This window comes from Neofelis nebulosa, chromosome 4, assembly GCF_028018385.1.
Source record: "Neofelis nebulosa isolate mNeoNeb1 chromosome 4, mNeoNeb1.pri, whole genome shotgun sequence".
Taxonomy (NCBI): Eukaryota; Metazoa; Chordata; class Mammalia; order Carnivora; family Felidae; genus Neofelis; species Neofelis nebulosa.
In genome coordinates, this window is record NC_080785.1 from 137,934,441 (window position 1) to 137,957,919 (window position 23,479).

General features: G+C 41.6%; 1 protein-coding gene across 3 annotated transcripts in view; it reads left to right on the plus strand.

The window, feature by feature from the left end:
* ADAMTS9 (ADAM metallopeptidase with thrombospondin type 1 motif 9) overlaps nucleotides 1-23,479 on the plus strand; it is a 163,410-nt gene that overhangs the window by 19,861 nt on the left and 120,070 nt on the right. For 2 of the 3 annotated variants that reach the window (XM_058726271.1, XM_058726273.1), the window contains exons 4-11: nucleotides 7,649-7,938; nucleotides 10,420-10,503; nucleotides 10,605-10,717; nucleotides 11,422-11,462; nucleotides 11,591-11,696; nucleotides 16,127-16,273; nucleotides 17,510-17,651; nucleotides 18,866-18,970. In XM_058726271.1, the coding sequence (XP_058582254.1) occupies nucleotides 7,649-7,938; nucleotides 10,420-10,503; nucleotides 10,605-10,717; nucleotides 11,422-11,462; nucleotides 11,591-11,696; nucleotides 16,127-16,273; nucleotides 17,510-17,651; nucleotides 18,866-18,970 (1,028 nt within the window). The remainder of the gene's footprint in view (nucleotides 1-7,648; nucleotides 7,939-10,419; nucleotides 10,504-10,604; nucleotides 10,718-11,421; nucleotides 11,463-11,590; nucleotides 11,697-16,126; nucleotides 16,274-17,509; nucleotides 17,652-18,865; nucleotides 18,971-23,479) is intronic. The other variant, XM_058726272.1, reaches the window with a different exon arrangement.

Genomic DNA, 23,479 nt, shown 5'->3' on the forward strand with positions numbered 1-23,479 from the left:
GTCCGGTTTCCTTTGGCTGCCAGGTCAGGGTGGAGCAGAAGGGAGGCATAGTCTTCCCTTTGGTTCTGTGCTATGATTTCTCTGCCCACTTAGGCCATGAGGTCACAAGGTGGCTCAGTGCCTTAAGGAAGTTCAGTTAAATTTTGATAAACCTTCTGAAAATAGAGAGCAATAATTAACTTCCCAACTGTTAAAGTTAACGTTTGAGTCTCCTTAACCCAACCCCGGCGGACATGAAACTCTCATTGAGTGACTGCTGAATAACAAGGCTTGAATGTTAGTTTCTAAAATGATTCCAGTTATTTTGTAATGCTATATGCGTTCTATTGTATGGCAATGTGACATGAAGCGCCTTTAAAATATTTTTTACCAAAAATAGCCAAATGTTACAGTTTTTTTTTTTTTACTGTGAGGTTTTAAATAATGAAACCATCTTAATTTGTTTTTATTTTTTTTTTTAAGTTTATTTATTTATTTTGAGAGAGAGAGAGAGGGAGCACAGGCAGGGAGGGGCATAGGGGGAGGGTGAGAGAAAAAATCCCAAGCAGGCCCCTTGCTGTCAGCCCGGAACCTCATGCAGGGCTTGAACCCATGAGCCATGAGATCATGACCTAAGCCGAAACCAAGATGCTTCACTGACTGAGCCACCCAGGCGTCCCGCCATTTTGAATTTTTATAATCTAATTTTTTTAAAGATTGGCCCCAAGTTTTATTTTTGTTTTGTTGTTGATATTGTTTATTTCAACTTACCTAGCTCAATACCTTCACAAATTAGGTGTTCCAGAAGTAATTTTTTAAAATTCCACATGTAACGTATAAGGAATGTTCTATGTACTTTGTTATTTAATTCTCAAGACCACCGTAACATAGGAGCATGCCCTGACATGCCCATTTAAGAGGTCAGGAAACTGAGGTCCAGAGAAGTGACTTAGAAAAGATCATTTAAGGGTACAAATAGCTTATATCTTTGGAATTGTCACTGTACCCCAGATAATTGTTTTTATGTAGTCACTCTCCCTTAAATGGTTCCTTTAAGTCCTTTATGACTTGTAAAAAAGAATAGAAAGAATAACTCTACTTACTGGTTGCTTCCTATGTGCTAGGCACTTTATGTGCATGACCTCCAACTATTCCTCAGACAAGTCTATGAAATGGGTACTGTTCTTACTGAGCTTTATAAGTGAGAGAATGGAGAGTGAAAGGTGGGCATTGGCAGGCGGGTGGGATACTTGCCCAAAGTCAAATAGGGCTTGAAGCGTGCTCCCTTCAGCGCATGAGATCTTGGAACACTGTGCTGGTGTAAGCATCACTGGTTCCGCTTAGTAGTCAGCAACGCAAAGCAGTTGGAAAAGCCAATATTAACTCATCTTCTTGTTCCAAAATGTTACAACTTGAGTGCTTATGATGTGGCCTTAGGAAACACACCCCTGCCCCCTCCAGCTGTTTAACCAGCCTCATTTGTTTCTTTGTGCATGCAAGGGTGGAGACTGCAAAATATTGCACTTTTCTCTGAAGGCAAATGTGCATTTCATTATGCTTTTTTGTGGTTTTTTTTGTTTGTTTGTTTTTGTCTTAAGTCTATTTTATAGAGCAGTTTTAATAGCAAAATGAGAGGAAGGTACAGAAATTTCCCATACATCCCCTACCCTCGGGCCTGTATAGCCTCCCCTACCATCAACATCTCTCACCAGAGGGTACATTTGTTACAGTTGATGAATTTACATTGATATACCATAATGATTATATCTTAATCACGTAAAGTCCATATTTATATTATGATTTCTTCTTGGTGTTTTATATTCTCTGTATTTGGGGGCGCCTGGGTGGCTCAGTCGGTTAAGCGTCCGACTTCGGCTCAGGTCACTATCTCGCGGTCCGTGAGTTCGAGCCCCACGTCGGGCTCTGGGCTGATGGCTCGGAGCCTGGAGCCTGCTTCCGATTCTGTGTCTCCCTCTCTCTCTGCCCCTCCCCCGTTCATGCTCTGTCTCTCTCTGTCTCAAAAATAAATTTAAAAAAAGTTAAAAAAAAATTATATTCTCTGTATTTGGACAAATGCATAAAATGACATGTATCCATCATTATGATTTCATACACAGTATTCTCACTGTTCTAAATATCCTCTCTGCTTTGCCCACCCATCCCTTCGTGCCCCAGCCTCTGGCAACCACTGATATTTTACTTTCGCCATAGTTTTCCTTTTCCAGAATGTCACATAGTTGGAATCAGTACAGTGTGTAACCTTTTTAGATTGGCTTTTTTCACTTAGCAGTATGCATTCAAGGTTCCTTCATGTCTTTACATGGCTTGCTAGCTCATTTCTTTTTAGCGCTAAATACTGTTCCATTGTCTGGCTGTGTCACAGTTTATTTATCCATTCAGCTACTGAAGGACATCTCGGTTGCTTCCAAGTTTAGCAATTATGAATAGGAGCCATAGACCTCCATGTGCAGGTTTTTCTGTGAACAAATCCTCTGGGTAAATACCAAGGAGCTTGATTGGTACATAATGTGGTATGGTTCGTTTTGTAAGAAACTGACAAACTGTCTTCCAAAGTGGCTGTACCATTTTACATTCCCACCATCAATGAATGAGAGTTCCCGTTGTTAACATCCTTGCCAGCGGTTGGCGTTGTCCGTGTTCCAGATTTTGGCCGTTGTAGCGATATCTTCATGTTGTTTTAATTTGCATTTCCTTGATAATGTACGATGCTGAGCGTAGTTTCGTGTGCTTATTTGACAACGGTATATCTTCTTCTGCTCAACGCACTGTTTTAAGATTTGAAGGTGTACGGGTCGCTCCTAAGTTATTTCGTTAAGTGAATGTGATGAGTTTTTGAGGAATCCTCAAAGGAGAACCATCTTGAAAAAATGATCTCCTATTTCTGAGTGTCATATTTGAACTTTAAGAAGAGGCAGTAGAGGGGCACCTGGGTGGCGCAGTCGGTTAAGCGTCCGACTTCAGCCAGGTCACGATCTCGCGGTCCGTGAGTTCGAGCCCCGCGTCGGGCTCTGGGCTGACGGCTCGGAGCCTGGAGCCTGTTTCCGATTCTGTGTCTCCCTCTCTCTCTCTGCCCCTCCCCCGTTCATGCTCTGTCTCTCTCTGTCCCAAAAATAAATAAAAAACGTTGAAAAAAAAAATTTAAAGAAGAGGCAAGAGAATGGTACAGCCACTTTGGAAAACAAGCTGGCAGTTCTTCCAAATGGTAAGCACAACAGTTCTCCTTCTAGGTACATACCGAAGAGAGACGTAAGCATGGTCACACAAAAACTTGTACACCCATGGTCCTAGTAGAATCACCCAGTTGGATTGTTAGACCCAAATGCCGCCAATTAAGAAACGAATAAATAAAATGTGAAAGAAGCCAGTCACAAAAGGCCACGTCGTGTATGACTCCGTCCGTATGACATGAGAGAGTAGGCAAATCCATAGATACCTAAGTTAGTGATTTCCAGGGGCTAGAGGGAGAAGGGCAATGGGGAGTGCCCACTAATGGGTACAGAACTTATTTATGGGGCAATGAAAATGTTCTGAAATCAGATAATGGTGATGGTTGCACAACTTTATGAATATGCTCAAGAAAACCACTGAATTATACCCTTTGAAAGGGTGGATTCTATGGTATACAAATTATATCTCAACAAAAAGCACTAATACATGTAAAGCTTCTTGGGGGGAGTGGTGGGAGGAGGGGACAGAAGAGCAAAAATGTGCCTTTTGTCCTGTGCTTTCCACCGGGGTGAAATTTCACTATGGAGCCCATTCTGATAAAACTGGTAGCAAAGTAACATTGCAAATTGGAAACACTGGGCTCAGTTCTATGATGCGACCAGGTCATAAAAGAGAAATGTGGACAACTTTCTTTTTATCCTGTATGTCCCTTGGCGGAAATCCTTGGCTGTTATTACAAATTCTATTTGTAGGTATGCACGTTACAGTTCCTGTGTTTTCAGTTCTCAGTAAAACAATGTCCATGCATTTTAGTCATTATGAATACCTGAATCTTTAAAGCTCATACTATTTTTTAATGTTAAATTAAAATTTGCCTGTTAAAATGGATAATGTGGTTGGAATTAGTCCAGCCAATTAGGTCATCAAATAGGATTCTAACTGATTAGGGTAAAAGATCAGATGTATTATCTATGAGAAGATGTTGTTTTTGATTCCAAAGAAGTCATTTTATTCCTGCTTGTTCATGCCACATAAAGCCTACCGAATTATTTCTTTGATATACAGATTACTTGTGAATGAAATGTCTTCCAGGCATATTAGAATTTTCGTGTGTTGTTCTCTGTTATACACTGTAGTCTCTTTGTGACTAAATGCCTGATTTCTTCAGCTTTGTTATTTAAATAAGTGTACTTTGTTTCCAGTTAGTGCCTCCTCCGACTCAGTTCCTCCTCAGATTTTCCATGTGCCAGTCCCCTGATGGTTGATTCTCTGAGAGTATATTTTCCCCGCTCAGTGGTCAGAAAGAGTGAATTCTTTACAACATTTCCTGAGTGGTTTTCTCACTGCAGGTATACTTTTCTCTAACTAAACCTGATAAATCAAAATACTTAAGGAAGACCTGAAGTAAATATTATTTATTTTTCACAAACTGACATATTTTCTCTCTGGAACGGCTTTATTGAGATCTAATTCACCTATCATCCTATTCATCCATTTGAAGTATACAATTTAATGGCTTCTGGCGTATTCACAGATATGTGCGACCATCATCACAGTCACTTTTAGAACATCTTTATCACTTGAAAAAGAGACAGCATACCCTTTAGCTATCAACCACTCACACCCCTGCCCCACCTCCAGCAACTAATCTACTTTCTGTCTCTTTCGCTCTGCCTGTTGTCACATTTCATATGACTGGAATCATATACTGACTGGCCGCTTTCACATTACTTTATTGATACAGTAAAGCTTGCCAGAGTGTTTTATAATTCTAAAAAAGGGCCAATTCACTATGAAGATTTAACCATAATGAATATAGATGCACTTCATAACAAAGCACCAAGATACATGAAGCAAAAACCGACAGAAATAAAGGGGGAAATGGACAATTCACCAGTAACTCTTGGAACTTCAGTACCCCATATTCTATAATGGTTAGACCAGGGAAGCAGAATATCGACAGGAAACAGAAAACTTGAACAACAGTGTAAACCAACTACACCCAACAGATACCCATACGATACTTTACCCAGCAACAGCAGAACACAAATTCTTCTCACGTGCACAAGGAACATTCTCCAGAATAGATCATATGCTAGGCCATAAAAAAAACTCAATAAATTTTAAAGGATAGAGGTAATACATAGCACCTTCTCTGACTACAGTGGGATGAAAGTCGAAATCCAAACCATTTAAAAAGTGGGAAACTCAAAGCAATGTGGAAAGTAAACGGCCCACGCTGAAATAACCAAGAGGTCAAAAGGGAGGTTGGAAAATACTTGGAGGTGAACGAGAATGAAGATAGAACATATCAGAATGTCTGGGTTACAGGTAAAGCAGAGCTAGAGGGAACTTTAGCACCATCGATGGCTCTATTCAGAAAGAATATCTCAGATCAGTAATCGTACCTTCTCCTTAAGACACTGGAAAAGGAAAAGAACATGAAACCACTGTATGTAGACAAAAGAAAATAGTAAAGAGTAGAGTACAAATTCATGAAATAGTAGAAAAAAAAGAGACTCTAAAACCTTTGAAACTTTACTGATTTCAATAATTGTCTTAAGCTTTTACAGAAGACATTAACGAGGATTATTTGTTTCTCATAAAGTAAATGACATAGTTTTTAATATTAAAAAGCATTCCATTTTCAACATGGCCTCCGTAAAGAGCTAGTCTTTGTGAAAATATCCAGGTGCTCTCTTTTTTTCAGTTGAGATGCAACCAAACCATGAGCCCATTTCAATCCCCACGTCTTGAGAAATCTTCCCCCGATAAAGTGGTTTTCAGGGCAGTGATCAAACACACATCTCATACCTTGTATGGCCACTTCCTGCATGTGACATTGGACGAGTTGCTCAATCTCGTTGAGATTTATTTTCCTCAGTAGAGGTTAATTTTCTCATTCTAAAAGGAAGCATGAGGTAACATACACCAAAGAGCCTAGTTCAATGCCTGGCCCATAGTAGGTACTTGATTAATATCTATTCCATAGTCATTTGATGACTTAAAAAGGGACAGCCCAATGACCCATATGGCATGGGTATAACATATATGAATGTACTTGAAGGAGACCCGAACTAAAGGATGTCATATTGAATTGTGCTATGAATCAGACTTTGGGCTAGTTATGTGATCTATGGCCAAATCGCATAGAAGTTGTTTGACAGTATGAACTAATTTCACTATTGTAACAACTGCTAAAACACTCATCTTGGGCAAAATACACATCTTGGCCTCCATCAGTTGCTTTAGCAATGGTTTTCATGGTCAAATATGTGAACCCTTCAAATGTGAAACCACTCATAGTTTAATCTTTGTTATTGGCGTAATAAATTCTAGCACTCGTGTCTTAGGTAAGCATACTTGTCCATTGTACAATTCTGTTGCCTGTTTCAGGCTACGAGATGGTGGCATTCAAACCTGGGAGTACATTTATGAGATGAGAGGCAACATCACTGATTAAGTTCTGTTTTTACTCCAAGCCTGTTTGGGCAGGCACATTTATGCTTATTCTGTTTATTGTGTGGTTGATGACTTTAAAATTGAATTATTTCCATCAGCAATACAAGCTTCAAGCCATGTTCCAGACTCGTGCTTCTCAAAACATGCATATGAATATGAATCACCTGGAGATCTTGTTAAAATGGAGATCCTGATGTATCAGGTGTAGAGTGGGGCCAGAGTCTACGTTTCTAACAAGCTTGTGGGAGCAGCCAATGGTGCTGGTCCATGGACCACACTCTGAGCAGAAAGACTGTGTAGAACTGACGGGGTACCTAGGCAAGAGTCAGAAATGAGTAGAGCTATTCTGGCCCTATCCATCACGGCCCCAATGGCCCGTTCATACTCTCTGAATTCAACCCACTTCCTTAGCTGAGCCCTGAAGTAAATTAATTAAAAATTCAATGACGACGAAGAGGAGTGATTCTATTCTTACCTTTCACGTGTTACAGTTATTTAAGACAGTAATAGAAAAATAACCTTGTCGTGCGTTTTCTAGAGTTCCTTTGTATTGTCTGTTAGCCTCGCCACCTCTCAGGCCTCTTTATTTTGTAGCTCCTTGGATATCAAAAGTGGTGTATATGAGACATCTCCATTTCCATTCTCTGAAGCTCAGTACCTGTGTTGGCGCTTCCTTTGTCTGTGGCAAAGAACAATGAATGGAAACCACTTAAATCCCAGCAGGACTTTGTTACTAAATGAAAAGAGTCATAGGCAATTGTTTCCCTTAAACCCATGCCTGATTTTCTAATACCTTAAGTGAGCATTTATGGAAGCTTCCGGGGAGGCTCATTTCAGGGCCTTCGTCATTTAGATGAGAGTGCGGATTGAGTTTCTCCCCTGGAGTCCACAGGGTGTAGAACTCGGTTTTGTATGTAATTTGACAACAGCGGCATCATTTTAAGACGTGGCGAATTACATTCTTAATATGAAATAGATGTGGCTCGAAACATAATATGCGCCATCTGATTTGTTACAGAACGCAAAAATAGTCACAGTGAAGACAAGAGGAAAATGAGAACAAGAAAACGGGGAGAGAAGCGTAGCCTGGCTGACGATGTGGCGGTACTAAAAAGCAGCTTAGCAACAAAGGCTCTGCCTGCCTCTGGTAACAAGACGGACAGCACGAGGGAAAAGAGGACCCACAGAAGAACAAAACGTTTTCTATCCTACCCACGGTTTGTAGAAGTGATGGTGGTGGCAGACAACAAAATGGTTTTATACCACGGAGCAAACCTTCAGCACTATATTTTAACTTTAATGTCAATTGTAAGTACATTCCAAAGAAGGTGATTTGTGAGGTCCTTAAATGTGCCGTTGGGAAATGGGTTTCCACCCAGTGCTGTGGAAGATCCTTCTCAGGGCTGGCATTTCAACGATTCAGGCAAGTGACCGAAGAGAACCTAAGATTACGTATTGGTTGCCTTTCTGTCAGAACAATAAGGGCTACCGTCCTGAATGTTCATTCCGCTAGACAGTGTGCTTCATTGTGACAAGGTGGCATTTCTAATCCTCCTGGCAACTCTCCTAGGTAAGCTTATCGCCCCCATTTTACAGAGAAACTGAGCCTCAGAGGACTTAGGTCACTTGCCCGTGGTCAAGTAAAGCTGATCAGGGGCTTAGAGACTGCATGTGACCTGTAGAGTGTCCACGTCCCAAACCCAGTGCTCTTTGTGTGACATATGAACTTGCACAACCGGGTTCGGGTCTCTCGTAAGACTTTTGAGTGCTTCTTGTGAATCAGAATCACCTTGGAGCTTTTTGAGCTGCAAGCTCTGTCCCCTTCCCCAAGATTCGAATGAAATAGCGCTGGGATGAGGCCCTCAAATCTCTCCTCTGTATTTTCCTACTCTTGGTTTGAATCAAGAAATCAATAGGTTTGCATTATAAAAAAAAAAAAAAAAAAATCCAACAGAACCAAAGACTATTAATGAAAAATAAGTGTCCTTCCCTACCCTGGTTCCTTCCCAGAGGCGACAACTATTAAAAGGTTTTTTTGCATATGTTTCTAACCAGCACTGCCCAATAGAAATATAATGCAAGGCACGTATGTATTTTTAAATTTTCTAGCCACTCTGTGAGGAAAAAAAAAAAGTAAAATTAGTTTTAACAATGTATTTTATTTTCTATCAAAATACTATAGTTTCAAAACTTGCTAATGCAATACTTTACTTTTATTTCATACTAAGTCTTCAAAATTCAATACGTGTTTTACACTCAACAGCACGTATCATTTTATTTTTTTATGTTTGTTTATTTTGAGAGAGAGTGTGTGTGTGTGTGCCTGCAAGCGGGGCAGGGTAGAGAGGAGGGAGACAGAATCCCAAGTGGGCTCAGCAATGTCAGCGCAGAGCCTGATGCAGGACTCGAACTCAGGAACCATGAGATCATGACCAGAGCTGAGATCAAGAGTTGGACCCTGAACTGACTGAGCCACCTGGGCACCCCACATGTCGTTTTCGATGAGCCACATTTCTAGTACTTAGTGGTCACATGTAGCAAATGGCTACCATATTGGACAACACAACTCTAGGTATTTCTTAGATGAATATGTATGCATATGTATCTTTTTTTCAAGCCAGAATGGAGTATTAATATACGGTGTTATACGTATTATTCTTTTCTTTTAAAAATACTGGGAATTGTTCTTTAGCAGCCCATATGATCTCCCCTCATTCATTTTAAGACTCAACATAGCTTTTCTTCCAATGGATTGACCCTAAGTTATATAAACAAGAATGTACTTTTAATAAATTCCTCAAAAGAATAAGAAAAGCAGCCGTGTTTGGGAACCATGCTTTAGGATTTCTTCCTCTCTCACCCTAGCCTCTGGTTCTCTTTGTCTTTCCCCTCACTGCTGTGAACCACTCCTTTGTCCTCCCCACCCCACACCTCAACCTGCCTCCCCTCTCCTCTCCCCTCTCACCCCTTCCCCACACTCAATCCCATGTGCCCCAGCCCTCTCCTGTCTTGGAGGAAGGAAAGGAGAACCTAATCAGGCTTCGCACTGAGTCAAGTCCATTTCCAACCTATACGTTCAGACCTTTCAGAAGAATTTCAGTTTTGAGCCCGGACTCTGGGTCAAATGGAGCCTGGCTCTGCTCCTCACTGCTGTCTAGTCTTGGAACAGTTACTTAATTTCTCTGAGCCTCAGTTTCCTTACTTGTTGCACAGAGATTATAATACCCAGCTCAGAGTTTTGCTGTGGGGACTAAATGCAAATGTGTGTGCAGTTTTCAGCAATGATCTGGTACACAACAGGCATTCGATGAATGTTAGCTCTCATAATTAATGATAATACTGGGGGAAAAAAAAAAAAAACAGGTTACCAGCTTGTGAGGAACACAAATGGGAGGTAAACATGAAGAATGGCAATATTAGCAAACGCGTGGTCACTGTGAGATTCCATAATTGGGCAATCTGGGGCTTCAACTGGGATGAAAGAGTGATCGAAAATTAATATCCAGTGCTTTGGCACCGAAAACTTTTAAGTTGCGTAGCAATGCAGTTTCCAAGGAAAAGACTTTGAAATTTAGACTTGTTAGGTCTCATTATCATCTGAAACTGCTGTCTGTGAATTTTTCAAAGAGAGTTTTAATACATGTTTGTTGAATGAATGCAAATTCAGAACTACCAAATGCATATGTTACGTGAAAACGTGGCAAGAGGTGGAGCCCAGCGTAAGAAGTGTATTGCTTATTGCTTACACAGAGTTCACAATTAACCTTGAAAAATTTATCTCGGTTGCAGGTAGCCTCTATCTATAAAGACCCAAGTATTGGAAATTTAATTAATATTGTTATTGTGAACTTAGTTGTGATTCATAATGAACAGGTAATAAAGTTTTTTTTCTTCTTTCTTGTATATGTATCCGAAATGGCATATCTAAATGGTGTCGGCACAATGGGCCAATCATAATTCTCTTCCGCATTTAGGAAGGACCTTCCATATCTTTTAATGCCCAGACAACATTAAGAAATTTTTGCCAGTGGCAGCACTCCAACTATCCAGGTGGAATCCAGCATGACACCGCTGTTCTTGTAACGAGGTATATGGATTTTTTTTTTAAGTTTATTTATTTTGAGAGAGAGAGAGAGAGAGAGTGCACAAGCAGGGGAGGGCCAGAGAGAAGGAGAGACAGAATCCCAAGCAGGCTCCGCACCATCAGCACAGAGCCTGATGCAGGGTTCAAACTCACAAACTGTGAGATCGTGACCTGAGCCGAGATCAAGAGTCGGACGCTTAACCGACCACGCCACCCAGGCGCCCCTTAAATCTTCCAATTTGTAAATGGCAGCTACTAACTCAAAAATGTTTGAAGCGCCATGCAGGGCAACCAAGAGGGGCGCTGTCCTATCTGTATTTCTTGTTGGCCACCTTGGATATAGTCACAAATGCTTACTCTTACAAGAACTGAAACGAAAGGCATCCAGAGCCTTCTCAGGAATGCTCCCAAAGGAACTAGAAGCACTCACGCCGCTGTGGGAGGGAAAGTCCCAGTTGGAGAGGTTTTCACTTGCTCTGTGGCTACCCCTGGGGCAGAAGGAGACCGCTAGATGTAGCTTTTAATCCGGAAGTCACTGGCTCCCAAGCTTTTGTGAGTTGCAAACCCTCGGCCTTGTTGGCGTTTTGTAACCTCCTCCCCCGCAAGGTGGGTGCTGTTGTGAATGTCTAGGGGATTGGGAAGTGTTTTACTTGTGTTGACATTTACTCTTCAGTATTATCCTGGCCCTAAGTCTGCTTTGCTTTCAGACAGGATATCTGCAGAGCTCATGACAAATGTGACACCTTAGGTGAGTGTGCTCTGTGTATCCTCTATGGCTTCAACGGTCTACTGCATGTTTTTATTCCAAGCCGCAGTTGCTTTTTAAAGCAATTCTCAGTCCTTCTTTCCTTCTTTTTTTTTCCCCCCTTTGAATAGGTCTTGCTGAACTGGGTACCATCTGTGATCCCTACCGAAGCTGTTCTATTAGTGAAGACAGTGGACTGAGCACGGCTTTCACAATAGCCCACGAGCTGGGCCATGTGTACGTTTCCTTTCCGTGTTTCCACTTAATTCACAGTGACCTAACCCTTTTCTTCCTTGGCATCAGTGAGTATTCACTTGACTTCAGAGAGTGGAACTACTCTTAGAGTCCTAATAGAGATTTGAGGATTGAAGAGCCTTGGACCTAACTGGGAGAAACAACTTAGACTTTAGAAAGTTGAGTAATGCGGTGAACCCTCTTCAGCCATGGCTGACGTGTATCTTGGGTTCAAATGCGCGTGTTTTCTGTGCAAAATCTGATATTTTCCTTTCCTACTGGGAATTGGAGGAATGAGGCCTTTCCAGCCCATCCACTGAAGCTGAGGGTGTATTAGCTTAGGAAACTTTTGTGACGTAACATCTTTATCTGGAAGGGTCGGTCTCTCTTCCCCTGGTTCACGAGATTTTCGCAAATCCAGATCATTCCTGATCGTAGATATACAAGGCTGTCTTTCAGACATTTAGCCTCTAGGCACAATGGCATCCCTTTTTTCAGGGAAGAGATTAAACAAAGATACAGAGAAGAAAACATTTCCTAACTATGGTCACTTAGTGGTTATTATGAAATTGGCCTTTCCTTTTTGTTCTTTAGAGACAAAGGATAGTTAGAACATGGGTGAAAGAGTGTAAATTTACGAGAAATTCTTCTGATTTTTGATCTGCATTGTTTTCTTTCTAGGATGAGTTACTTATGCTATATCTTTTAAAAATAATTTTTTCAAAAGATGTCACTAATGTAGTTGTGTATCAGTTTGCATGTCATTGTTAACTTTGTTTATAGGAAAAATAATCTATCAAGCAAGCTTTTTCATTCAACATTTTTTTTAATTTTTAATTAAAAACTTTTTTAATTAAAAAAAATTATTTTTGAGAAAGATAGAGAGCATGAGTTGGGGAGGGGCAGAGAGAGAGGGAGACACAGAATCCAAAGCAGACTCCAGGCTCCGAGCTGTCAGCACAGAGCCCGACACGGGTCTTGAACCCACAAACTATGAGATCATGACCTGAGCCGAAGTTGGACGTTCAACTGACTGAGTCACCCAGGTGCCCCTCAACAAATGAGTTTTGAAGGCATGTATGCACAATGTGATATTCTAGAAGGAAAGCAAGATGCATATGTAAAGCCATCTCCAATTTAGTTCAGCATATAATAGCTATATTTTAAAACTTTGAAGCATATTTTAAGAGCACGCCTGTTTTCTTTTCTCCAAAGGAAATATTGTCAGATGCTCAATATTTATAGCACAAAAGAGAAATGGCTTTCAATTAAGCAGATATGGTGAGCCAGAGTCCTTCTTAGTCTGCTTCCTCTTTGTCTTTTTGGTTTCTGAGATATTTTTGTGAAACTCAAGGATTTCTTGGAACTCAGTTTAAAAACTGGTCCTACCAACATTTCCCAGTACAAGCGCTCCAACAATAATTCCAGGAGAATGCTCTGTGAAGGGGGGAAAGATTTTTATATTCAAGTGATTTAAAACATTTTTTTTCTTCCCGGTAGAGCCCTGCTTGGAGTCACAAGGCTGAGTGACATAAAGTCAAGGCTCTGACAAGTCCTGTATTAAAGTAAACTGCTTAGTTTTGTTTAACTCTGTTTTCCCAAACTTATTTTAATAGAATCTTTTGGGGATTTTGTTTCTTTTGCATAAAGTCTAGTAATTGCTTTAGACCTTTAAATAGGAGGTATAGGTTTGGCCATGAAGAGTAGGGTGTCGTTTCAACAAGGCAGACCACAACGGGGGAAATTATAGAGATAGGAATGCATTCAAAAGGCAAGAGTTTTTGTGATTAACAATTCCCCACAATGTATGGTCAAGAAGCGTATACTATTTAAAGAAATATAATTAGCTTCCTGTTAATTCCTTCCTCACAAGAGCTTACAAACTCCATTTAGATAGTCAATTTACAAAGTTTGTATTTTAAGGAAAGCGAGAATTTTGATCAGCAAAACCTGAATACTTTCAGCTACAGAGGAGCCTCAGCTGTGTTAACTGTAGTCAACACACATCTCTGTTGTTGGTGTTGGCCTAGGAGCTTTTGACATGGTTTCCCTTAAACTTCATAATCCCCACATGGTGGATAGTGTTGTTTCCCTGGATAGGCAATATTAAATTGCCTCAAGTTTAGTTGCTAATGTTGAGGTACCAACTTGTGACATTGGAACTAGGGAGCTGGGAGCCAGATACGCAAGTTCTGGACTAATTCTTTGACTTGAGAAAAATGTATACTGTTTCCCTAACTATTGGATAGGGCTAAAACATATGCACCACATCTCTGAAGTGTTAAGAAGTTTAAAAGAAAAAATGGAGTAATTGGTGAATGATGTGAGGTATTAGCGAAACAAAAGGTAGAGCTCTAGCCCTTTAGTGAATTCTTTCTGTTTTGGTGCTTTGTCAGGTTTGCTTATATTTTAAGGAAAATGAATATAATGAATATATATATATATATATATATATATATATATATACATACCGAATATATATATATACCGAATATATATATATACATATATATACATATATATGTATACATACATATATACATATGTATATGTATATATATATATGTATTTTAATTTGCTACAGTACTTTTTAGCAAATTTTCTAATGACCTTTTTAAAGATTAAATGTTAAGTTGTTACAGTCATGACTGTCTGACAACATAAAACCCTGTTGGAGAGGAAAAAGCAATTGATCTTATGTGTGTCGAGCATCATTGGATGCTTCAAAAATAGTTCCTACATTCTCTTACCAGCTCTGAGGTAGGAAGAATTTGGGAGGTCACTGAGTCTCTACTCTGTAAAGATACAGAGATCTTTACGCAGTATTTCTGACAAATCTTGTACAATTTGTCTAACAGGAGAGAATATGCTTTGTATGTATTCCAAAACACAGAGGTTTTAGAGTCAGACTGAAGTGCTTTCCAATCCCAGCTCCCCCACCCCATCAGCTGTGGGGCCTTAATCAAGCAATTTAACCACAAACACCAGATCCTCTGCACCACAAGGAAACAGAAAACTAAGATTTGAGGGTGTTGTTTGTGTTGGGTTTGTTGGTATGACAGTGACTTTGCATCAGGGAACTGGCAACTGGGACAGTCATTCTTTGCAGAAAATGGACTCTGAAGCCTGAAGAACTATTAATTTTAACTTAGATAAAGGTTTTCTATCTCATAATTTCCATTTGGAATTTACTCCATCAGGCAGTAATTATTGAGGAGCCCAAGTTTGTTTTTTTTTTTTTTTCCAACGTAGAAGAAAACCAAACCCAAGGAAAATGAATGAAATGGATTTTATAGGCTTTTATCTGGGCTTTGAATGTGAAACAAGTCCACACACTTCTGCCTAGCTCCCTGCTTTCCCTATTTCAGGATGAACTCATGATGCAAATTCTTCCCCAAATGCAAAATTAATCACATGCATCAATTTTGTGACTGCAGCATCATTCAGAGAGGACAGTCCCTGGGGGTTTGTTACCTGAGCTGTGAATGGCATGTGGGTCATAGAATTGATGTTTCTAGATTGAGAAATGCTTCCTGTCCTTCCCTCCCCACGCGCCCCCCCCCCCCCCCCCCCCCCGCCAGGCCCCATTTTCTCTGGCAAAGCCAAGAATGGCAAGTATGTGTTAATGCTGCTGCTGAGTTCCCTCCCAAGCCCCAGAGGACATTGACACTCTATCATCGCCTTTTCTCGGGTAGAACCTGGATTAGTTTTAGAATCTTTTTGTGCCCAACTTTTTAGGAAGCGAGTACCAATCAATTGGCGTTGGCAGGAAGCATGAAACTATTTGCCATGTCTGCGTTAAGCCAATTGAATTGGCATGTCTCCGGCTTCCACGCCTGCCGCTTTCCTTAATGGGTTTTATTGTGCACGAACTTCACATTCCTTTATAATGATATACCTATGCGGTTATATCATTCGTCAGCCGGACCCAAAAGGAGGGATGCCAAGACCCATAGTGAGCCTCTTATTAGAAAGCTTTTGGCCTCAAGTTTTGACACTTGACTGACTCTTTGTATTCACGATGCTATCATAACTTGGCCAAATTCTTGACTCTATAAATTGGCCTTTAACAGCTTATTAGGAATTCCAACTACTGTTTTCTAGCACCAACTATAGAACGTTCACAGCCTCTGCAATTCCAAAAAGTACACTTGACCCAGATCATGGCCCACTCTCCTTTTTTGTTTTTTTTTGTTTTTTGTTTTTTTAGACATTAAAGGCCCTTTGTATTAAATTGGGGGAGAATTCTGTTTTATGCTTCACTCTGCCTCGAACCATCCAGTAGGTTTTCTTGTGATCACCAGGATGTAGGTTCTTACCCACCATGAAGACGTCAGTTAACTTTTTGCTCTTAGATGCATTCTTGTAGCAATGATGAGAGCTCAATCCTTTGGTGTTTGTTGACGTTCCCATCTTTGTCTCTTTGGCCTTAGGTTTAACATGCCTCACGATGACAACAACAAGTGCAAAGAGGAAGGAGTGAAGAGTCCCCAGCATGTCATGGCTCCCACATTGAACTTCTACACCAACCCCTGGATGTGGTCAAAATGTAGTCGAAAATATATCACTGAGTTTTTAGAGTAAGACTTAAACTTTCTTTTAAGCACGGGCTTCTAGTGTCTGGCCTCCATGCAGTGAACTCGTTGTGGGAAAGAAAATGTAGAGTCAAGCATTCCTTTTGAGTTGTTATTTTTGTTGACATTCCTGGGAGGAGGTAAAAAAAATACTCTGTGACATCTGTGCAGTTCTATCCTTGCCAGAGTTTTGAAGATTACAGACTGAGCTAAAGAAAAGGTCAGGATCTTAAAGAGAATATGTAAATGTTGCTTCATTCTTGGTAAAGATATGAAATCTGTTCAGGTCTTCGGGGAGGGACCATGATTGTGATTACACGATGAAGGAAGGCCACAAATATTTATGTGGTTGCAACTTAGTAATTTTGGCTTGGAAAGGGGGAGGGTGGTGAGATGACCCCAAAGAGGGTAATGTAGGTGGATGAAAATTACACAGACCTCCATGTTGTTGAATTGAGAACATTCTGTCTCTGTCTCTGTCTCTCTCTCTGTCTCTCTCTCTCTCTCTCTCTCTCTCCTTTCCTCTCTTTTCTTGTTTTGTTTTTTAAGCTTCCTGCCAGGCAGTTCAGAGATCCAATTACATTATACAATATCCCTGTGTCACAGATTTATTGCTGTTCTCTCCCAGATGTACGAAAGGTTAAGTGATTGTCCAAGGTCACTGGGTGTATATTTCTTCAGCCACAGGGAAGAGGGGGCTTATTAATCAGAACTCACCAGGTGTGAATTTTCCAGAAGAGGTGTTTGCAGAAAAGTCAAAGAACCGGAGGGTTGCTGTTTTTTCTTTTTAACCAGATGATCTGAAGGGTTGCTTACTATGGTTGTAGGTTCACTCACTCATCTGTTCAGCAAACAATTACTAAAGACCTGTTGCTATAATGTTTAGAGCCCCACGTGCACATGAAAAAGATGTGCAAGCACCTAAGAAACTTGCAGTCTATTGGAGACGATAGCAAATAATAATAGGTAATGGCCCCAAAATGTGGTAAATGCTAGGAAAACTACAAATTTCCTACTGACTATATTGTATGGATAGCCAGCAGATCCACAAACAAGTATATGCCAAAAATAGAACTTCAGCTCCTGGAGTTTAGCCTGGGATATACAGAGTAAAGCACATTTGAAAAATAAACTCTCCGCTCTACCTTTAAAAGGCGGGATGGCCTTCACTTTCATCTGGAGCCTTTGACAGCCACATCTCATCCAGTGCTCTCACCATCTGTGTTTTTCTGCTTTCCATAGCACTGGTTACGGTGAGTGTTTGCTTAACGAACCTGAAGCCAGACGCTACCCTCTGCCTCCCCAACTGCCGGGCCTCCTTTACAACGTGAATAAACAATGTGAATTGATTTTTGGACCAGGTTCTCAGGTGTGCCCGTATATGGTAAGTGTGTGGGGCCATCTCTGCCCTCAGCCCTTGATTCTGGACAGTTTTCTAACACTTTTACATTTTACTTACTTATTTTGAGAGAGGCAGAGACAGTCCGAGTGGGGGAGGTGCAGAGAGAAGGGGACAGAGAGAATCCCACGCAGGCCCTGTGCCACCAGTGCAGAGCCCAGTGCGGGGCTCGAACTCGCGAAACCACGAGATCATGACCTGAGCCGGAACCACGAGTCGGATGCCTGACCGACGGAGCCACCCAGGCGCCCTGATTCTGGCATTTTTAATTCACAGTTTCCCACTGGCTTCTCAGTCTAACATCAGCCACTCATGGTAAACTTGAGAAGGGTCCACTGGCTGTTCAGGACAATAATAATAGTGATGTTGGTGATCAAGTAGGAATAGTGCTTGCCGCTGGGTGGTACTTCACCTACACATTCTCATTACCCTGTCGTGGCAGCCCAAAAGAGAGATCCCCATTATCATTTTCATTTTTCACGTGGGACAGTGAGCTCAGAGAGGACGGGGTCACAGACCTGGTGATGGCACAGCTCAGCCCTTTTCTCTCCTTACCTCTTTTCGTCTCCCCTGACTTGTCAGGGTGACCTTTACCACACAGAATCTTCTAGATTCGGTGAAGGCGGTTCATGAGGCAAACCTGTTCCCCGGTTCCTGCTTGTCAGGGCTGTGTCCTGTGACCGTGTGGGGCTTGAGATCATTTCTGGCGGTAGCTCAAGTGGTGGGTGTGGGATATTTTAATCTCTGTGCTGTGGGCACTTGGACCAATGCTATCCATCGGTTATCAGGGTGCAAGTGTGCTTCCATAAGGTACCCCCCTTTCCTTCCTGTGGGAGTCTGTTTGGCTGTTTTGGAGGGAGAGACTTCCGAGATAGCATGGTGAATTGGGAAACACAGGGATTCCAGGGAGATAGTAAAAATTTTTAGTAAAATTTGTCCATGATTATATTCCTCTCTGCATTACTCATGATGGCAAAGATTCCCCCTTTACACCATCTGAAGTCCTACCAGACATCGAAATGTGTCTCACGGGCTGCCCTCTGAGCCTTTGGAATATTTTATCATTCATCATAGCAAGGAAAAAAAAACAATCCCTTTCCAACCCACGCTCTCTCGCTGGCCAAATGTTAGTTGAAAGCAGTCTTTGCCTGGTCCCATAACGTCTAATCGCTGAATTTTTGTTTAACGGAATTGAGCAGATGCAGTGTAGACGGCTCTGGTGCCATAATGTGGATGGAGCGCACAAAGGCTGCCGGACTCAGCACACGCCCTGGGCAGACGGGACAGAGTGTGAGCCTGGAAAGGCAAGTAGCACCCCAATCCGTTCTTTTGTCTCGGGGCGGCAGAAACGGGCAAAACTGTAGCTGTCAGCTTGGTCGCCGTCGTTTAGAATAGAAGTTGATGCAGTGTGTTTTAGCATGCGTAACACCTTTTGGGGCCAGGAGGTTCAACTTTACATTTGAAAATTGTGAAGACTTACATTACAGTGCAATAATGCTGCAAGACACAGAGCCATCATTATTGCCTCAATTTGAAACCCCCCCTTCTCTCATTTTAGCCTCCCTCAAATCCCAATGTGCTTTTCAGTGTATGGGTACATTTAATGCAAGACGGTGTTCCTTTTTCTTTTCTCTCTTTTGCAGGAGGTGGCGGGTGGGGTGGGGGGTGGGCAATGGAAGGCTGTTTTTAAATTGATGGAGGGTCTTAAAATCAAAGAAACGCAGATATACCGTGAACTTATTTTGTTCACTAGTGGGATACCAGGATTGTCCCAGCCTGTGTTGGTCCCTGAAAGGAGCTGTGAGGTCGCTTGGGATATATCCAAATGCAGATTCTGAATTTGCACTTATTCCCACTTATCTGTTAATGACCAAACAAAATCTGCTACTCGTACAGCCCGGAAATAACGATGCATCCACACCCCTAGGAATATGATCAATGCCACCTTCTGCACTTGCTTTCCACTGCAAGAATAAAAAGTTAGTATATCAGTGATACCATCATCATCATCATCACAAAAAAATTGGCTACAAGAAGTTTTAGATCTAAACCTGATTTTATCCCTATGGAAATGGTGTCCTTTCACTCACCAATGATGCAGTCCTGGGACTATTTTCTGAGTCTCTTGTCATCCTTACACAGATTTTTCCTGTCTTCTCTCTTCCTCCCACTGTCCACTTTCCTCACTTTTAATATTCTGTTCTTGGCTCATTTCATTTGCGTCTAGTTTCCCTTGTGGAATTAGTAGCCCTCAGGATGTGTCCATAGAAGAGGTCCTCAGAAATGACAGACTTGAACTCTCCCTTCCCTGATCTTCTAGATAGGGAATTTAAAAAAGAAGTGACTTGCCCCACGGTCACTCAGCTCATCAGGGCAGTGTCCCCATACACCCAAGCCCCTCCCTGCCCTCTTTTCCTCCCCTGCTTTGTCTGAAGCGTCTACTATGGTGGCCATACCTCAGGCCCACTGAGTTCCTTTGGTCCCAGTGGTCAAGCAGGAAGACCGGTGGCTTCTTTACTCGTGTGTCAGGGTGGTTGTAAAGTTACACGAGCTGGCAAGTATGAAAGTTATTTGAAAAATTACAAAGTTCAGTACAAAAAATTAAAAATTACAATGAAGCTGATTTTATACCTGACTGACTTGGTGACTCCGTCAGCTCATGTTGTCGCTTCTTGATGGCTAAGGACCTCAGCACTTGAGAATACAGCTTTCCCCAATAACAACCTAACCAAAACTATATATGGACATGGGCACAGTAGCTTTTGCACCTTTCGTTAACTTCAAAAGACATGGCTCTCCTTGGCCAGAGAGAATTCTTCACTTTTTGCAGGACGTTTATCTCAACGTGTTGATGGCTGGAAGATCACAGGTTTGAGTGAGAATATGGTTCTCAGGTTTCCATTGATCCAGAGAGACCATTGATGCAAGTGGTTCCTAGATTGGACCTAGCTGACGCCTTGGTTGGTTGGCTTGCGTTAGAGCCAGCTAACTATGTTGCTTAAATTGATGCTGTTTGATCCCAGAAAACTCACGGGTGCTATCCAGTGGTGGTCCTTAGTCAATCTGACGTACCCAACTGCTATGTCCATTTCTCATGCACGTTATCGCTGGAAAAACCGTAACAAAGAATTTTCAGTAATAGGATGACGTGGATTGTATTTAGTGATAGTGCCGCGAATGGGCTACCAACGTCAACGTAGCATCGTGGCATCCCAGTCAACCCTGAAACACAAAAGAAGTTGGGAGGACATTTGTCGTATCTTTTTCTGATCTTCTGTTTTCGTAACAGAAGCAGAAGATAAGGGGTTGCAGGGTAATCTTATACCTGAGGGATGGGGAAACTTGGTAGATCTTTCAGAAGTCTTTTTCTATGTATGCTTATGTTTAGCAAGAGCAAAAGACTTCAAGGCATTCCAGAGGGCAGGCTCAGAACACTCTCAGAGAAGCAACTATGTGGAGAACACGATAGGTAGCTGTTCTGTTTTAGAAAAAGTATCCAAGTCTAGAAGCTTTTATTAAAGATGCGGGCACGTGTGTGTTTGTTTCCCTGAAGAGCCTTTATGCATTTTGCATACACCGAAGATGGTGGATTTGTTGGCGTAGAAATCCTTGGTGTTCTTCTTTCCTCCATTTTGTTTTGTTTTCTTAGAATTAGCAGTAAAACCATATGCCTTTTCCCCAGCCCATTCCGACTCCCTTTGCGGTGGGGTTAATTTCTTGTTTCTTTCTCTTGTTTCTTTCTGCCCTGCTCCCTCAGCAGTGATCTGTCTTGAGCTGCTGACACAATGTTATTTTGATGAATGACTCTAATTGTCTTTATTTTCTCCATTCTCTTGTTAAGTCCATTAACATTTCATGTTAACCCTTTCTGTGAGTCTGAGGTATGAAACTCTGGTTTTAAGTCTCCTTAGGACAAAATTGACCTACCTCTTCCAACCTCTCAAAAAAGATGCATTTATATAAACTGTCGTTTAAATGGTCCTGGATACCTTTAAAAAAGGCTGACTATATTTTGGCTTGGATTCCACCAGCCGCCTAGCGCTTTGTTATGAAGTAATGGCTCTTCCACTATGTAATTATTTGTCGAATTTGCCTGGTGAAATAGAGTCTCTTGGGACATATCTGCCAAACAGCTCTGATTTCCAGGCACTTCTCCTATTCCTGTTGTTGTTGTTGTTGTTGTTGTTTTCAATAAGCTTTGTACCCAATGTGGGATTTGAACTCAAGACCCCTGAGATCAAGAGTCACATGCTCTTTGGATTGAGCCAACCAGGTGCCCCACTTCTCCTGTTATTCTAAGGTTCTTCTTCTCCTTCCCTTCCTGCGCATCTGTGATCACATCAGTAAGGAATATTTGATTTGCAGATCAGTTTTTAATTGTAAGTATAGGAATTTCTCATTATTTTGTAGAGTTTGTAAAACCTGTTTTTAGCAGCTGGCCTTGAGGGCTGGATTTGAGAGTCATCAGCTATGACCCCATTTGTCTATTAATTAAGATTTTGTTTAGGTCACATCCAACGATAGTAATGTAAGCAAATTGGCCCTTTTTTCTGACACATACAAAAAAATTAGTCCCGAACTAGACAGGTTATAGAACTGTTGTGGCAGCTCCACAAATCATCAGGCAGAGACGTAGGTTCCTAACGTCTTCCTGTTCTGCTCTCATATGCAAATGAATTTCCTCCTCAAGATCACAGAATGGCTGCAGTGACTCCAGCCATCAAGTGGGAGTTCCAGGCAGAATGAAGCCAAGGGGCAGGGGACAAAGGGGCAGAAAGACCTTCCCAGGCATGTCACCCAATGAAGTCTGCTGACTTCTCTGATCTGTGCAAGAATCTGCGGAAATACAGATTCTTTTACCAAGGATATAGGAGAGAATGGATATTGGGTAGGCAGCTTGGGGTCTCGGCCTCACTTAACTATGTCATTAATCTTGCCTTTTTACAATTTTTTTTTCTCTATTTAATGTCAAAAATTATTTCCATTTGCTCGCCATCGGGGAGGCAGCATATGTGTCACAGTTAAGAGTTGTATAAATGTTTGTCATTATCTTACTAACTTTATTTAGTCAGGTCCCCTGACTTACACAGCTGGGTACTGGGTGCTTTAGATACACTGTCTCTAGTGTTATACTCACGACAACTTTGCAGGTTGGTGTCCGTTTTCAGCTGTGGAAACAGAGTCAGGGACTCACCTAGGGTCGCAGAGTGAGTTTGTGGTAGAGCCCCGCTCACCAGGAGACCATTGGCCTTCCAAGCTTTGTCTTTCTAAGACCTGCACCGTCTGGCATGGCAGCCAGTAGCCGCACATGGCTAATGAGCCCTTCACATGTCAGTCCTAACCTGAGATGTGCTTAAGAGAAAACATACAGCAGGTGTTGAAGACCAAGTATGAGAAAAAGAGTGCAAAAAGCCTAATTGTGCCTTGATCGCACACAGAAGTAATACTATTCAGATACTTTGAGCTAAGTAAAAACATATTAAAATTCAGTTTTCTTTTTACTTGCTTTAAGGTGGCTTCTAGTTTTAAAAACCTTTCCTTAAGTGTGTGGCTTCTGGTACATTCTCATTGGATGGTGGTGCTCTAGACCAAGCTACTACCTCTCTCCTTTATTTGTATGTGTGTACGTTCCAATAAACGTTCAAGAGCCTCGTGGAGACAAATCCAAAATGATTTCGGGCAGTGCCGTTGTCCCTCTTCCTCCGCCCGCCTTTCTCGGGTCCAGAGTTGCCCAGAGTTCTCTGCACAACGTTTTAAGCCTCTGCCACACAGCCCAGGGAAAGGGAGCCATCCTCAGATGCTCGAAGAGAATA